At 45.1% G+C, this 17503-nt stretch overlaps 1 protein-coding gene across 2 annotated transcripts in view; it reads right to left on the bottom strand.

Annotated features, from left to right (window-relative positions):
• SMTNL2 (smoothelin like 2) overlaps window positions 1–15298 on the bottom strand; it is a 34090-nt gene extending 18792 nt beyond the window's left edge. The window contains exons 1-2 of one of the 2 annotated variants that reach the window (XM_030027710.2): window positions 15242–15298; window positions 14788–14895 (exon numbers count right to left, since the gene is read on the bottom strand). In XM_030027710.2, the coding sequence (XP_029883570.1) occupies window positions 14788–14895; window positions 15242–15283 (150 nt within the window). In that variant the 5' untranslated portion in view covers window positions 15284–15298. Of the gene's footprint in view, window positions 1–832; window positions 1574–14787; window positions 14896–15241 lie in introns of those variants that run through there. The other variant, XM_030027709.2, reaches the window with a different exon arrangement.
• Between the last annotated feature and the right edge of the window lie 2205 nt (window positions 15299–17503).

Consider the following 17503-nt stretch of genomic DNA (forward strand, 5'->3'; position numbering starts at 1 on the left):
GTCTCTAGTGTCGCACAGTTTTACATGACTGAATCATGGTGTACTGTCTGGCTGCCACCTCCTGGTGCCAAGGATTGTACAGGAGCTCTCAACTCTTTCCATAGAGCTGGACGCATAGAAAAAGTATTACACAAAACGTCTCAGGGCCAGATGAGCTTCCCACTAACTGAGGTTTCCATACACCAAGTTACAATGCTCCACTAGGCTGCAGAAAGAGTTTTATCACTGGGAGGAACGTGTGTGTTTGTGCTAGTTTAGGTCATGGTGACCATGACAGCTTGTGCGAGGCCCGCCTCGCAAGGACGAGCTGCAGCAGTGCGGGACAGTGGTTGTGCAGCAAAACTGTCTCACTGAAGGATGCTAAGTCACTATCTTAGGAAAACACGTTACTGCCTGCTATATGCTGAGGTGTTCTCCTTTGTAAGCTTGCCAACTGGCAAACAGCACTGCTGGCACACAGATCCCCCTGAATCGAGTCCAGAAAGGATACACGGATATTCACATACATACGTATATTGATAGCTGAGACTGCCTCAGCTTCTCTTCTTACTTCTAACCACAGTGAACTGACAGGTTGCTACCACTCTAACCAAGATCCCAGTCTGACCAAGCAGTGCTAGAATCAGGAACATCTCCAGGTGGTATCAGGGCCAAGACCATTTCTCAGAGCACCTCCCAAAAGCCCATTGACCCCGCACTGCAAAAGAGGAGCCCCGTGCCCCTAAACGCGCCCCCATGCCAGCGCAGAACCTGGCAGCGCCCGTGAAGCATCCGCTCACGCACCCTCTCGGCCCTCCCTCCCGCCGCCTCCCTGCCTGCGGCCAGCGCTTACCTGGCTCCGGCCGGCGACCGCCAGCTTGGCGCGGCTGGATAACCCGCCGCCGGCCGAACCCTGCCCCGGAGAGCCGGGCCCCGCGGCCGGGGGGCTCCCCGCCGCCTCGTCCGCCCACTCCTGCGGCAGCCCCGCCGACCGGCCGAGGGCCTCCACCTGCCGAGACAGGCGCTCCAGCTGCGCCCGCAGGCGCCGGTTCTCCTGCTGCAGCTCAGAGACGGTGTGTGCCAGGGGGCTGGCGAGGCGGAGCACCTCCTCCACCTGCCGGCCTACCCCTTGCTTGAACACCTGCATGTCCACATGGATCTCCTGGACGGCGCCCCGCAGCGTGTCCTCGTAGCGCCCCAGGGCCTCACAGACCGTCTGCGCCTCCCGGCTGCTCAGATCCTCCATCTCGTTGGCCATGGTGTCCGCGGACCGCAGGCTGCGCGGGGCGGCGGAGGGGCTCTGGAGCCGCTAGCTGCAGGCGCCCGGCCGCCTCCTCTCCTCCCTCGGAGGACGCCCGCTGCCTCCCGGCGGCCCTAAGCGCGGCCCCCGCGCTGGCCGGCGCCCGCTGCCGCCGGGCCGCGGCCCTCCCTCATGGTGCAAGGAAGAGCCCCGCAGAGCCCGCGCCGCGCCTGGGGCCGGGGGGGGGGCTGCGCCTCGGCAGCGGGGCACGGAGCGAGGGAAGGCGCGCGGGAGCGGCGCGGCTGCCCGGGCGGCCCCGCTCGGCGTACGCTTCTTCAAAGGGGCAGATGTAATTTCAGGAGGCAACGGTGGAAGAGGGAGGGAGAAGGGGCGGGCGCTGGCTCGTTCGCAGCTGGCCTGGGCTGGGGAGGCCTGTGAGGGCCGGGCGTGGTGGGCTGCGGGCGGGGCGGCGGGAGCGAGACGGCGCGAAGCGGGCCGCGGCGCCGGTGCGGGGAAGGGAGAGGAAGGAGTGGGAGATGGGGGTCGGGGCGGAATACGGGAGAGACAGAGTGAGGCGAGGAGGGCTAAGTATCTGTTTTTTCCCGGGCTGCTTGGACGATGATGCCAAAGTAAGCGCTGCTTATCTCTTCCGGGGGGAGCACCGAGGCAAGGGGAGAGGAGAGCTGTCTCTGGGAGAATAGGGACAGAAATGCACATGCATGTGCCTTTAGACACGCATGCTGAAGGCTCACATGTCCCTTCATCAGAGAAACTTGTACACACCCCCCACACCCCCCCCATACTCACTCTCACGCTCAAGAGTGTCCCACTGTGGGCTGTAATTCAATGGGCGTTAATACTAAGCTGCCAAATCATCCAGCAGATCCAACGTGTGTGCATGCGGGATGAGATACACGTTTCTGTCAAACTAGCCAGAGCTGCGATGGGGAATGCTTTCGGGTTCATTCTTTATTGCCTACTGCAGCACAAGACAATACCTCATGCATAAAGCCTCAGAGGAAAAGGAAAGATATTTTAAGCAAATTTAGACCATCAGAGTTAGCCTATATGTGTTCAGTACTTCATGTCAGGTAGCTACAGCTTTTTTGGTGCCATACAAGATTTACCATATTACTGAATCATTGCCTCTTTCTGTCAGGAACACTGCATTCACATGCAAAACTAATTCACTTACACACATGTTTACGAGCATGCCTAGACTCCCAGATGTTTGCAGAACACTACAGAGATAATCCCTGCAGGTCTGTGTCAGAACCCTCCAGGAGTGAAGCAGGACAGAGATGCACACTAATTTAAAGGTTTTTGCATTTTAAATTTTTGTGTGTACAAACTTAGGCTCCTCTGTGGACATCTGTATGTGTGTGTATTTGTATGTAATACTTACTCATTTATCTAAGCTATTGATAACTTTAAATACCAACTTATCTCTTCCTTTTTTCCAGTACCACTGTATGCATTCCTTTTCCTTGCCTTCCCCTTCTCTTACCCCAAGCTCTTTTGTAGGACCTATTTTACAGCATTGAGACACTGCTGTAGAAAAATGGCTATATCTTACAAGATAATGACTGCTTTCTTACAGAAAGGAGTCATCATTTAACAGTTGTCAACAGTTGTTCTCTTAACATTATTTGCAGCAGCAAATAGCTGAGCCTGTAAATCTAGAATGAACAGGGAAAGTTGGAGAAACTCTGCCTCGACTTTTAACCCCACCTCCACGTTGCAAAGGGTTTAAGTCAGTATGTGTAAAACCCTAGAGCAGTAATAAGAGAAGTCAATTACCACTTGCTCATAGGTCATGTCTTAACATATACAAACTTATCTAACAATAACATATATGTATGTGTGTGTGAATATTAAAGTTGACAGCTCACAGCTATCAGCTATTAGCTAATGGTACTAATACTGTAATTCTTTGGAAAATATTCTTCCCTCCATGGTAAAGATTTCCATTTTTACATTATTTTTTAATTACTAAGGAAAGCTTACACTTTTTCACAGAGTATTAATCTAGTTGAAAATTCAGTTTTCTGACAAAAGGTGTTTTGAAAGAAAATTTTCAACCCACTCTCTGCAGGGTCTAGCAGAGCCAAGAAAATCAAATTCTTTTGTTGTTTCCAGACTCAGTGACCATAGAACAATCATAAAAACCTAGCATTTTCAAAACTGCCTCTTGTTCATGCATTTAGAACAATTTACAGTACAGGTTAGGATACCAACAATTCGGATGCTTCCTAATCTCACAGCAAATTTAAGTACAACTTTCACTCTGTCTGTCTCTCTGCCCTGCCACAAATGAGGAACTGGCTTCATACTTCATTAGTCTAAAACCACACCCACCTTTCTGTTCCCATTTGAAATCTCCTTTGGAGCTCTTGCAGCTGGATACAGCATGGGAATACATTAAGTCTCCAAAAGCCTCTCAAAACAGATAGTATTGTAAGTAAACACCAGAAGCGAAGCCCAAACCAAATGATACGATTCAAAGATGGAAAGACGACACTCAGATTCTCAGAGCTTAAATTTACCTAAGAGATTTTGATGCCCAAATCACACTAGGAATTTGATGTTCAGCTCTCCTTCACTCTCTGTCTCAGTACCTGATGCTCTTTTTCTTCAGTAAAATCCTATCAGGAAATAAGATTTTTTGTTTTGAAGTACAAGCAGTTAACGATCTCTTTTCAGGTATGAGCCACAGCCCGAAAACCAATATCAATGAGTGTTTTTCTGTTCATGGGGTCTCAATAGTTCCCTAAGGGCTCGTGTTTACCACTTTTTAGAATCAATCTGGAGTACTAGAAAGAAAGAAAAACTGTCCTAGAACAGCAGCGACATGCCATTTCATTAAAACAAACTCTCTTCGCTTTCCTCCATTTCTCCAAACGAGGCTTCTTGACATATGTCTACTACGATGAAATAAACTCTCTTCTGCCAGCAAGAAAGAGGTTCCAGTTACGGCTTCAGACACAGTTTAGAACCTGAAGAACATACAGTTCCAGCTAAATTAGCTGGTAACACAGCTTGGCTGGATGTCATGGGGAGGATGAACAAATGATATTAAAAATGTGCTGTGGTTACATCCAGGATTTCTAGAGGAAGGATAGCCTGACTGAAGATATTTGGCATGTGGGAAACCTAGACAAGGACTATAAAATTCTCAAAATCTCACTTGGCAAAATCTCCAGGCAGGAGAAGAGGAAACACCCAGGAAAACCTGACTAGGGATAACCCTGTCAATATTCTGTTAGCAATGGTCCAAATACTACAGCCTACAGTAATACAACAGTTTGAACAATTTCTGTAGCAATATCACATGTTTTTCCTAAGGGTCTTATGGCATTTCTAGAGTACCTAATCTACCCTGCAAGCAAACCAGCATCCATGGAACATATTACATTCCACAGCCTATCTCAAATAGCCAGTTTAGCTGCCTTTAGCGTGGAAAACACTCATTGAAAAAATGGCATGGCCAGGCCCCAAACTAAGGAAAAACCAAAAATGTTTCAGTCCAGAACAAAATACGCTCAATTTACATAGCGAGAAGTTTTGAGTTTGTCTTTAAATAAATGCCAGTCCAACATGCTCACCACAGGTTTTGATAAACAAGTTTGAGTTCTTTTCATCTGGTGCCCCACCAGGAGTGATAAAGTACAACAGGCTACAAGATGCCCATTTTGTCTTCTGTGTAAATCCACTGCCTTCAGTGGTCCTGGTTAGGAACTATGGACTAGAGCAATATGAGTCACTGATCCTTGTGCAAGTATGAATAATCCTTTTGAAAACTGATCTGCGCCCAGTAGAACACCTAGGGTATGCAACAGTTGCATGATCATTTTCCCAGTGTTGCCCAGGGAAGTTCACCATATCTGCATTTCTAAGCAGAGAATAGAAACACTTCCACAAGTCTATTAAGATTCCTGCAAAGATGGGAATGGGGAAGAGGAAGAAAGAAAAGAAAGAAGTCTGTCTCATTTGACACTCATTTGACAGGAAATAACACTGTATTACATAATCTATTAAATGTTCCAAGCTTTATTTCACATTAAAGCTCAATGCTGATGGTTTTATGTGTGTGTATGTTTTTGTAAAAACCTGTGTAGCTGTTCTGGCAGATCTGCACTGATCCATTGCTGTAATTTTTTTCCCCAGCAGTTCAAATCTCTGACATCAACACTAGTGCTCTAGTACAATGATACTAGACTAAAATAGTTTAATTTGCAGTGCTAAGCTCTAAATCGTTTTCCCTGTGGTTTGAGAGTGAAAATTTGGCACATAAAACAGGCCACAAGATCATCCAAATTAAACTTCATCCAAACAATTGAACCCACTCCTTTAAACACAGTAAGCAAATTTATATCCAAGCATTTGGATTTACATCGTCTTGGATTATCTGCTAGCATATATAGAACGTGATAAAACAGGTGATTACTCAATCACTGGCATAAAATGGACCTAAAATAAGTATGAGCCAATATTGATTGGCAAGTTCTGCATGATCCAGAGGTTCCCTTCAACATGTACATTTGAGCTTCAGATTTGTGAAAAAGTTGTTTTCTTTTAGTCTTGGGTGTTCACAGATTACTTCCACTGCAGAGTAAACTGCTTTTCATGATATTTTAATAGCACTGTGGTATTACAAATACATGCGTAACTAGTATCATTTTGCCAGGATGCATTTAAGGAGTATGCTGAAATACGTATTGCAGTGGCAAATGGTGACAAGAATATAATGGCCACGTACACTAGGGGTGCTTTCTTTTGAGATTTAATGGGTCACTTCTTAAATATATATGAAGTAGTAAAGCTCTGTTGAATTCAGTGCAAGGAGAATAAGCTATATTGGATGAGGGTCTCACTACATCTTTATAAATCACTGAGGGAATTTTTTAACGCTTCGGATCTGATCTAGACATTCACTTGGTGTAAACATCTGGAAGATACTTGTGTTTTATGTTGGTATGAGAGGAGTTTCCAGCTATCTCTTTCAAGGTTTCTGAAAGTTTTAAGGCTTTTAAAAACTGACATCCTTCCCGTCTTGTTAGCCTCCGCCTCCTACCTATCTCTCTCTTAGTATTTTCAGGAAGTGGGAAGCTCAATGGGTTGGGACGGAATTTCCTTTCAGTTCTCCCCTGCCAGGCACAAGGCTGGGAACAGAATAAAAGCTCAGGCTCAGCAACTGCTGTCTTTGTTTTCATTGTGAGCAGAGCAGGATGATGAAGAGTTCAAAATGAGGCTTTCAGCTCTTGTCACAAATCTTCCCAGGCTGTGGGACTGTTTTCCCTCACAAGATTTACATCGGTTTAAGCACTGACATCATATTACTTATCTCCCTTGGAACAGGCTGAGGTTCCACACACCACCTTCTTCCACTCCTTCCCTTTAACCTCTGGAATCAGCATTTGCTGCAGTCCTTTCCAGTTCTGTTCTATGGCACTCTCAGTGGTTGTCAGTGTTAAGCCATAGTCTTCAGTCCCCACCTTGCAAACAATGTCTGCCTTATGGGACCTTCTGAGATTACTCCTTCCACAGGACATTCTACAGTTAAAGCCCGGGCCAGCTGAGGAGAGAAGAGCAGTGGCTTGCAGTGAGTTACACACTCAGCGTTGTTGCCCAAAGGCCAGCATAGTTAAAGGGACACAGGCGTAACTGCCTCTGTGCTGAGCAGTAGCCAGAGAGAGGGAGCCTTTTAAGCAGGTCTTTAACTTGAAGGAGCCCAACTGAAAGGCATCCTGTCTCTGGATGCAGCAATCGCCTGTTGCCTGTTGCAAGACGTTAGCATACACACGCGTGGTCCTGTTACACAGTCTGATGTATGACACCTCATAGGATAGGACCCAGAAATGCTTGAGCTGTCTGCCTTTTCTCCAAGGGGCTCTATGCACACAGATGCTAGCATACCTCCATGGAGCTCCCTCTAAGAAGTCTGCGGCAATGCTGCACACAGCAACTGCCTGTGATTTTCTCTTGGTTCTCCCCTCTAGTTGCAGAAGAATTTGCGCAAAGCTAGTTTGTTCCTTCCAGCATGGACCATGTTCTCTGGGTAGGTGCACCACTGTGATTATAACTGGAGTAACTCCAATGACTCCTGTTTACTCAGGTTACTGCAAGTTGGCCCTGAGATGAAGCACAGCTCTTGCTGCCTCCTCCTCCTAACATAATCTTTAAGGATATAAATTACAACTGTGTCCACTGTGACTACTGCACTAGAGGGTAATCAGGTGTAGCACAGTAATATGGGTGATTTAAAGTCATGGGTTCTTATGCCTGTTACCAGTCTAGTTGCAAAGGTCTGACCCAGGTTCTGTTTACCTCTGGTGTAAATCTAGACTAATTCTATGTGCTCAGTGGAATTAAGGTTGTATAAAGCTGAATGAGAAGAGAATCAGCATGTAGGTATTGAAGGCGGTGGACAGATGTCCCCTTCAGGATTTTGCTACTTCAGTAGTAGGGGATATCACCTCCAGCTTTTTATCAATCACCTGCAACAATGTGGCAAACTCCAGTGCAGAAAAAGAAGTCTTTCTGCTACCTAGGAGAGATACTCTATCATTACACTTAAACGCTATGTGAAGAACAGAGGTCTGTTCACAGCTTGGAAATAGGACTTGGAGGCAGAACTAGTCCTCTCTGGCACATTTTCTTAGCATGGCTTTGAGGATATCATTTCACCTCAGGCTTTATTTTCCCCTTCTGTTAACTTAGATTATTGACACCATTTTGGCATTTACCAATACTTGTGAGTGTTCCTTAATTAACAGGGCAAATGAGGAATCACAGAATCATTTAGGTTGGAAAGGAAGTTTAAGATCATCAAGTCCAACCGTTAACCTAACACTGCCAAGTCCACCACTAAACTGTGTCCCTAAGCACCGCATCTACACATCCTTTAAATACCTCCAGGGACAGTGACTCCACCACTTCCCTGGGCAGCCTGCTCCAATGCTTGACAACCCTTTCAGTGAAGAAATTTTTCCTAATATCCATTCTAAACCTCCCTTGACACAACTTGAGGCCGTTTCCTCCTTTCCTATTGCTTGTTACTTGGGAGAAGAGACCAACACCCCCCTCACTACGACCTCCTTTCAAGAATTATCTATTTACACTGGTGTATTAACCAGTGGCATATACAGAGTTAATCTTTTTGTGTGCATTTTGCTGTGAATTATATCAGAGTGAGGATTTATTCCACTCTGTAGATATTTAATTCTCTTTGACATGGGCCCTGTAACTTAGTTCTGTACCACAGTAAAGATAATGGCTTAGTCTGCAATTGATTTACACAGAGATGCTTCTGAAAGTGGTCAGTGTCTTACAAAAACCCTGATGCAATAAACTGTAACACAAGGTAGCCACTCAGTAAAATTCAAGCCAAATATAGTTTCTGCCTTTCTGAAATATTTTGAGGGGAAGGAAAGAAGCGGAGGGCTGTCATACTAAGAGCCTCTACCTTCCATGTTTTTATAAAACCTGTGGGTCACTGCAGTTGTTTTTCACCTGGACAGCTGCATCTGAAGGCCTGTAAGGCTGGAGAGATTAAATGCATTGGAATTGTAAGAGCAGAAAGACACCTAAAGACAGCATGACCTGGATTCCATCTTTCAGTTCCTAGAAAACCCTGAATTTTGGCAATGATATTACATAATATAAGTTAGGAGTATCATTTTCCTAAACTGAAATATTTACACAACACATAGCATTGATGTAGTTATATCACCACTCCTGTAACTCATAAGGGTAGAGCTTATTCCTTTTACCAAAAAGGATGCAACTCCTATGACAGAAGCACCATTTAGAGGCCCTTCTGTTTTGCACTAAAACCCAAGACAGTCAACTCGACTACTCTCACAACTCCAACACCAGAAGCCACGCCTGGATTTACCTCTGCTGACACAGTCACCATGAACACGATACCTTAATTACAGCAGGTTGCCACATACCTAGAAAGTTTAAAGTTAGTCTGTCCTGCAGGCAGAATTCTACAACGTCCCTACAGCAAACTGCTCTCTTCATGGAATTTTTACAGAAATCCCTACTGTACTTCCCTTAATCGGAAAATGCTTGGCAGCTTCCTAAAATCTCTAGTCCTGTAGAATATAAAAATACATGATTTAGATGCTTTGGCCCAGAAGCAAAAGCTTCTTATCTCCCCTCCCAAAGGCAAAAAAAAATTAATCAGACACCAAAACATGCAAGGCCCAATCCCACAAGGTGCTGAGCACATTCTGAAACATGGTAGAATATCCAACCTGCTCTACTCAAGACCACACATTTGTCCCTCCTCTTTTTAATATTACTATTTACTTAGTTGTATGATAATAGCACAAGGGAAACTCAGTCATGGGCCAGAACTCCATTTGTGTTAGTGCAAAACAAACAAACAGCACTGTGACCTCAACACTGCCAAATTTTGCCTCAAAAATGCTATCATACACAATGTGAAGAGCAGAGTCATTCACCCAGATGCTAAGCATGGTCTGCATAGGGCCAGTAAAAGGTATCCACCGCTGTCACATATATGGAAGGTCACGCGAATTCTACTCTGGGCACCACCATTGCAGCTAAGATGCTTCTCTTGCCTTTCACTTCTCCGAGCAACTTGGCACAGCGGTGTCATTTTCCATTGGCTTTGGTAGGGCCCACCAATAAATGACAGTAGCAGTTGCTAGGAGGCTCAGCTCACCCTGAAGTTCAGGATGACTGAGCAGAGCTTCTCATCAGGCACATTTAACATTCTTTCCAGGCCAGCTCAGTTCATTGGAGGTAGCATCCTACAAACTACTGCAGTATCCTTATGCTCAGAACTTTCAGTTATTTCCAGTACTGAAGAGGCCACTTCCTCCTTGACCAGATGATGGAAAGTTCTGCATTCTTGCACACTGAGCAGATAAATATCTGCTTGCATGGTACCTTCTGGATTTCTGAAAAGTGTCTGGTTTGCAAATGGCATAGCCTGTTTCACAAGTGCCACTGGCACACAAGGTCCCAATGCCGTCTTCGAAAGAACAGTCCCCAGACTAAGTCATTTTGCCAGTCTGTGTCAACTGGATCCTGCAATGAGACCCAAAAGGGCAAAAGCACATGCTGCAGCTTTTCCATATTAGATCTTTATTTTTCAAAAGCAATGCTCTGAACTTAAGAGCTCATCAGCCAGTCTGGTACTCGCAGGAAAGAATTTATTCCTTGCTTATTCAGTGAAGCACGGAACAGAAATGTTACATCTTGCATGGTCCTTAATCAGAGAAAGTTTGCAGAGGAAGAACGCCCTCACTGGCTTTTTTGTCTTTATACTTTTTACTCCTGCAATACACTCCTTCTCTCAGAACTGCTTTATGCTTTGGAGTGAAGCATAACAATGCAACATGTTTCTGTTGCTTTTTCTGAGTTCAAATAGCACCCCCAGAGTGTGCCATATGCCACTACACATAAAATGGTATAACTTTTTAAGGTAGGAAAGGCACAGTCTGCCGGCTTCGAGGCTACACTGTTCATGCTGTAGCTGGTATGCGGGCAGAAGACCCACATGTCTGAAGCTGCTAACTAGACACCTCTTCCCAGCCTCAAACTCACAACAAAGCTTTAAAAAAACCCTGGCCAGACAAGGCGAATCTTAGTTTCTACCATCTTTGACCTACTTACGACATGGTCAAAAGAGCCTTTACACCATTGAGCATATCACCTGACACAGTCTCATCAAGGTAGAGAACCTGAGAGGGGCTTAAACCAGCCCTCACATCAGACCTTCTTTAATCATTGAAATAACCCATTTCCAGATCTGGACTTGCAACTAGACTACTGGGCCCAAGCAAAACATTATTTCTAAGCTTCACTTTCCTTCCCCAAGTAGCCTCAGAAAAAACCTTGTAAGTAAGAGCATAAAGCTGCTATTGAAGAATTGACTTCAATCAGGTATTACTACAGCAAGCAACTGCTAGGGATTTATCAAGGCATACACAATTACAGTCCGATATTCTGGCTTCCAGGGTTTACTAGTAAGCCCTTCATCATTTTTTTTTTATAAGGGTCAAATCACTGTGGACAAGACAATGACAACTAAGTACTTACAGTACTGTGTCATTTTGCATTTTACAACATATTTTACAATATGTGAGAGATTAATTATGAAAACAGTGAGGTCACTAGCTTTGTCAGACTCGAAAACCCTGCAAACTTAGAATAAGCCAGTTGAACCCTGGGCAGAACTGCCCTCCTCATCGTTACACACATCAGCACCTTAAGGATGGTAAAGTTTTCCAGGAGAGGCAGAATGCAGACTGCCAATTTCATTGGCTATAATACATCACATCACTGGAGTATTGTCATTCCCCAGGAAACAGCAGCATCATTTATTCACTCCTCACTAACAAGCCATGACTCTGCCTGACATCAACATGCTGTGAGCCATGTCCTAGACAGGTGGGTGGCTACCGCTGCTTTGGTGACTGAAGCTTTCTTTCATCCGCACATTTGCCACAGATGGATGGGTAAGCCAAAGTAAAAATAACATAAGGAGAGACATGCCACATTGCCAGGCAGCATTAGCAAAAGGGCATGGACAACCGATGCTGTCCCTAGGAACTGTGAGGCTGAGGCACCTCAACAGCAGAAGTTAGCTGTCCCAAAATACTCTTCTTTGCTGGGACAAGTTATGTATTGACACCACGAGCCCCCCCGCTCCCACGCCAACTCTGCTTATTTGTGTGATAACACAAATCCTCACATACTAGTGCATACATATGTCATCAATGTTTTTTTCTCCAGCGTCTTTCATGAATGAGGATCTTAATGGAGGGAGACCAGAGTCCTCGTCCCTACAAAGTCCCCATCTAATGAAAATTTCCTAATCTTGGCTGCCTTCTCTCTTTCTCATTCTAGTGGAGCTGTTCCTGATTTACTCCACTGCAGCATGTAAGCAAGAAGAATCAAGCCTGCTGTTCAAGTCAGAAAGAGCAAGCCTGGTCTCCCACAAAGCATAATCTCCTCACTTCAGCCAGAGCAGAGAGGGGGAGGATCAAGCCTTATGGATACAAGAATGTTGCTGCTTATCCCATCTTCTATTGGGCAGGTTTGTTGTCAGAGTTGCTGTGACTGGGGATGGTGCAGGGCCATATTCAGGGCTAACAAGAAGGCTCGTTCCATGAATAAAGAATGACCTGAGATAAGCAAACCAGCAGTAGAATAAAAAGCCCAGGATCACTCTGCAGCCTCTAAGGACAAAACTGTGTCTTTGTTATGCTAGAGGTGAATCCAGTTGCATCAGAATTCATCAGTCCCAGGAGAGAAGCATTGAGATAAGAATGCAGTGAATCCACAGTGGAAAGTGTTCCTGGTAGGGGTGATCTCTCCTTACACTGTATCTACTCCTCCCCAGCTAGCCACAGGGAGGGAAGGAGTGACTTCTTCCATTTTCAAATTCAACACTGTCCTGATAGCCCCTGTTGTTACCACCTCCATACCCGAGTGCCTTGGTTGCTATGAAAAAGGTATATGCTCATCAACAGCTAATGAGTAGTCATTGAATTCAATGAACACTGGAAGAGCATGAGCTTAAGCAGTTGGATTGATCTTTGCAGGGCAGGGGATTGTCTTATATTTTAAATTCTTTAAGGTCAAAGTGACTAGGCAATTGGGTAAAACCTTGCAAAAATGTGTGAGTACTGAAAATAACTGTGGAACCATTCATTTCTCCTCCCCTTATTTGTCAGAGGATACTAAATTGGAATTACTACCCCGATATCGAGTTATTTTTTGGTATCCATCTAAACCTTCCTGGGTATGATGTGATTAGACCCAAATAGGAGACAGGCTTAAGAGGAAAGCCAGACATGCAAAACTGTGTGGCTGTTCTTGCTTGCTCTGATAAATATAATGGTTGGAGATAGAGTAGCTTCTCTGAAAATATGGCTGGATTTACCATGCTATCAGATGTTTACTAAAGAGAAATACGCTACTATTCAATGGTGTTGTAATAAAGCACGTAAATTAACACAGTGTTTTGGAACTATGCAGATTTGTATCAGCCGAACATTTGGCCTGTGGCCCACGTAACAAGCAGGGATAGGGCAAAACTGTGCATTATAAGTAACCCATGGGATCAACATCTCCCTTTCCCAACACACATGCTATTTTTACCTTTCCTTTTTGGCTTCCTTCCCAACTGGAAAAGCAAAATTGAGACACTAATGAAAACAATGAGACACGATATATTGATTCAAAGATTCCAAGTGCTCCTGGCCCATTTGCATCTTCCATGTTCTTTTTGGTCATCAAAATGCCTTTGAAATAAGGAGGAGCTTAAAGGCATGAGGAAAGGTCTCAGGCATGAGGAAAGAGACCATGTGAGATACATGAAATAGAAAGATGGGTCTGCAAGACAGGGACACTTGGAAAGCCATACTGTAAGAGTGCAAAACCTCTTTCCTTGGCAAAAAGATACATACTGTTAATTTCCTCATTGGTTACTACCATCACACACGAGGCAACATAGTTCCTCTCATTTCTCCAGTGCCAGTGTAAAACTGGCCAATTTTTTTTTTCTTCCTTCGCTTTCAGGGCTCAGACTGGCAAAGTGCATGTTAAGGTTAGAGGCCTTGACGAACTGTGGAGCAACTGGAAAGTTCTCCTAGGTTATAGTATCACTTACCGATAGATCTTTAATTCCACTGATGACCCTATTACTGTCCACAAAGTCAAACTCCTCTGCTTACAGGTTTGTTAAGAGCAGTCTTCTAACGGACACACTCCCTTGGCCTTTAGGGAGGGAGCATAAAACCCACATACACTTTCGCATGTTTTCAGGAGACTAAGACTCTGGGTGGTTGCCAACACAGCTGAAAAAACGATAGATGGATGTTATTCCTCTGCAGAATAGACACAATACAGCAGCCTTTCTCCTCCATCCCCTTTGAAGTACATGACAATGCAGAGGAGACAATGAAAAAGATGGAAATTTGATGTGAACGCACTTAGGAGTAATCAAGAAAAGATCCTCCTCTGCAATTTGACCAGAAAAGCACACCATTCTTGAAGGAAGGAACTGCCATCTAAAAGGAAGTTCATTTGTGTATTCTACACCTCTTCCTTATACAGGCACTGATGGGGTTAAGAGAGATGATACAGTTGATCCAATCTAATGGTACAGTGTGGCTGAGATGGAGAGCCAAGTCCCCTGTTACCATCCTCACTCCCACTGTTTGTGTTGCGCCAGCTCCAGGTTCATCAGAACACTTCATGAGCTAACTCAATCATTCAACCCAGCAGAAAACCAGTCCAAGTGAAAAAGAAATGGATTTGCTCTCTTCTGGGCTAGTAAGCTGAGTCAGCCCAGAATAGAATCTGAAAAGCCCAGGAGCCAATGGAAGGAGAAGGAAAGAACTGGGCAGCACTCAGAGCAGCAACCAGGAAAGGAAGAAGACCACTTCTGCTGAGCACCAGTGAGTGGCTGGTCTGGTTCTTAGCATGCAGTGAGACTACCCTTGAATGGAGTCAGTTCCTCAGTCTCACTCTGCACAAAGCATGCTGATTAATTAGCGCACATCAAATTTGTATCATACCTCATTGCCCAGTAACTTCCAACAGCTGACACAGCTCTCACCACACTGGCAAAGCTTCATAAACCAATAGGGTGGCAGGATGATTGCCATCAGGGAAGCTGTCCCTGCCTTGAAAAAAAATATAATCAGAGACGTCTTCCTTCCAGAAAGGTGGTGGGATGCAACTGCTGTATTCTCTGACAGCTACCCACTGGGGTGGAAAATGTTTTCTCTGTGGGAATGCTGCTTTTGGCAAGGTGTCAGAGAACAATGCTGTCACCAGCCCTAGCCACACTCATGTTTTCCATCTCTCTTTCTATATTTTGTTCTTACATAGTTACTTGCATCCTTTATCTGGCTGTCTGCAGCAGGAGCCATTTATCTCCTGTGGTACACTGCTTCCCAGGGCGAGTCTGCCTCTGCCTCTCCCTCTCCCTTCCCCCTTCTCCTCTCTTCAACAGCTTGAAAACCATACCTTAAATTCTATAAAGTAACCAAAGGCCTTGTTCTCTGCCATCAAAAGAGTCTAAAGGGCTTGCTGTGACAGATGCTGGACAGTCCTGATACTGGAAACCTCTGTACTGCTGCCAGCCAAAATTCTGCTTGTGAAGAGACTAAGACTGTATCTCTCCACCACCGCTGTCCGCTGCCACCGCCAAAAGAGCAGTGAGAATAAAGCAGGATCCTCAGGGTATCAGTACTGAAAGCAACAAAGGAGTAAAGAAGTGAGAACAGAAGCTAAAATGAAGCACTGAAGAGCAGGCAGCAGGATGAGTAATGGGTGTGTGTGATGTGCGGTGTTGTATATGCACCTGGACTTTTGGTACACATGGGTCTATCCCATCTATACTCCACTTACTCTTAAACTGGGCTGTGAGAATAAATTTAGTGTTGCCCACAGGTGCTTAACCACTTCTCATACTGTGCCTTTTCCGCTTGGCAAGGAAGCGCTATCTCTAGCTAAAAGCTGAAGGCAAAGCTGTCTGTGATTTTTCTGCAGAGACTAACAGGTCAGTCTGTGTTGCCTCCCTCTGGTGAAGAAACTCCTCAGAGTATTTTTGAATCATTGTTTTCCTGCCATTGCTGGAGCAGAGCCGAAGCACACTGGCTGACCTCAAAGAGAACTCAGTTCAGGGCTCCTACTTCTACAACATTAATGACTGAGTTTTGCAGATATGGACATTTCACCTTAGCAAACAGTAGCCTGACAAGGACTGGCAAATGGAGGAGCTCAGAGAGGAGCCGGCACGTACCCGATTTCCACATTGTCTGCTGTCTTCCTGCAAACAGATGACCTTCAAGCACAGCCAGGTGGCAAGCACACGGGAACACTTGAAAGTTTCAGAGCAAAAAACGTGGCAGGCTTTTTATCCCAGCAGGCATCTGTTCATCCTCCTGCTGACTGTCCGTTTCCCAGTGACCTGCAAAATACCTTCTTTTGGAGAAGGCTCCCATAGAAAGGCTTACCACGTGAGTGTTTATTGTTTAAGTCCAGAGAAAGTATGTCACAAATTCTGTCCTTTCTGGGAATCTCTAAACATCTCTAATATTTAAACGGAGCATCTGCATGGGTGTGCACTTCATACTGATGAGCAAGAGGTTACTGCTGTGTGAGGGCAGTTTGTTCATGAGCCTGCCAATTTTGTAGCAAGTCTGCATTGGATCTGCAATAGAAGAACAATATTGTTTATATTCCTCCAACAAAGCAAACATGCACTCTTCAAATTACGCCAGTCCTTCCTCAGCTTATCCTAGTCCTTACTGCAATTTATATGCCAAAAACATTGCTATTTCTCCCCCTGGCATTCCAGCTGGGAGTGCTCTGGGAAGGTACAGAATCGATTTTCCCTGCAAGAAGTAGGTCACGTGGCAGTATCTTCACTTCCGCCCGTTTGTTCTTTGCCAAGCCCCATCCTAATATCCTCTCGTCCTCTGCTGATTCTGATGGGGTTGGCCTTTTTCCAGTCTGTACTGGGAAACTGGCTAAAAAAAGAAAATAAACCAGCTTCTGCTTGTTGCCAGATGCTGTGCTTTGTAAAGATGGCTTGGGTGAGATCCTGCTGGCCAAGTCAGTAGGAGATTTGCCAGTGATGTACGGGATGCTCCATCAGGCTGTTCCTGCAAGAAGCAGTCTTGGCATTTATTACAGAAAGCACCTTGTCATACTAACAACCACCACAACCAAGACTTGGTTCCAAAGGAGTCTGAAATGCGCTGTACAGACTGGATGTAGAGGTGCAATAGATTAAGGGTGGGAAATATTTCTTTCTTACTCATTTTTAAGACAGCAGTTTTCTTCTTTTTCATGCCGGGCCAGACGCTTCTAAAACTACAGGCATAACCGCTTAATGCAGTAGCCCGAGTCACTTCAACCATTCTGTCAGAGACATCCTCCTTGCACTAGTCACCTTCATCCCTCCTCTGCCTCAGTTATCCTATATGCAGAATACAGCTAATAACAACCCCTCAGGTAAAGCAACTTCTGTTGACTGTCTTGCCAAATATGGCGGTCAGCTCTTTTGGTGACAGACTATTTTTTACCCCATGAATTACTGGGCGGCATCCGGCATAACTGGGAGCTCTCGGTACTCCTATAATAGAAGAAGTACTTGTAACACTGGCACCATTCATAAGGCAGCATGCCATCCTAACCACCAGCTTAACCCATCAGCTCTCAGCACATTCACAGGTTTAGGCTTGGAATCTTGATGACTATAACCGACCGCCAGGATGCATG

The sequence above is a fragment of the Aquila chrysaetos genome, chromosome 10 (genome assembly GCF_900496995.4).
Source record: "Aquila chrysaetos chrysaetos chromosome 10, bAquChr1.4, whole genome shotgun sequence".
Lineage (NCBI taxonomy): Eukaryota > Metazoa > Chordata > Aves > Accipitriformes > Accipitridae > Aquila > Aquila chrysaetos.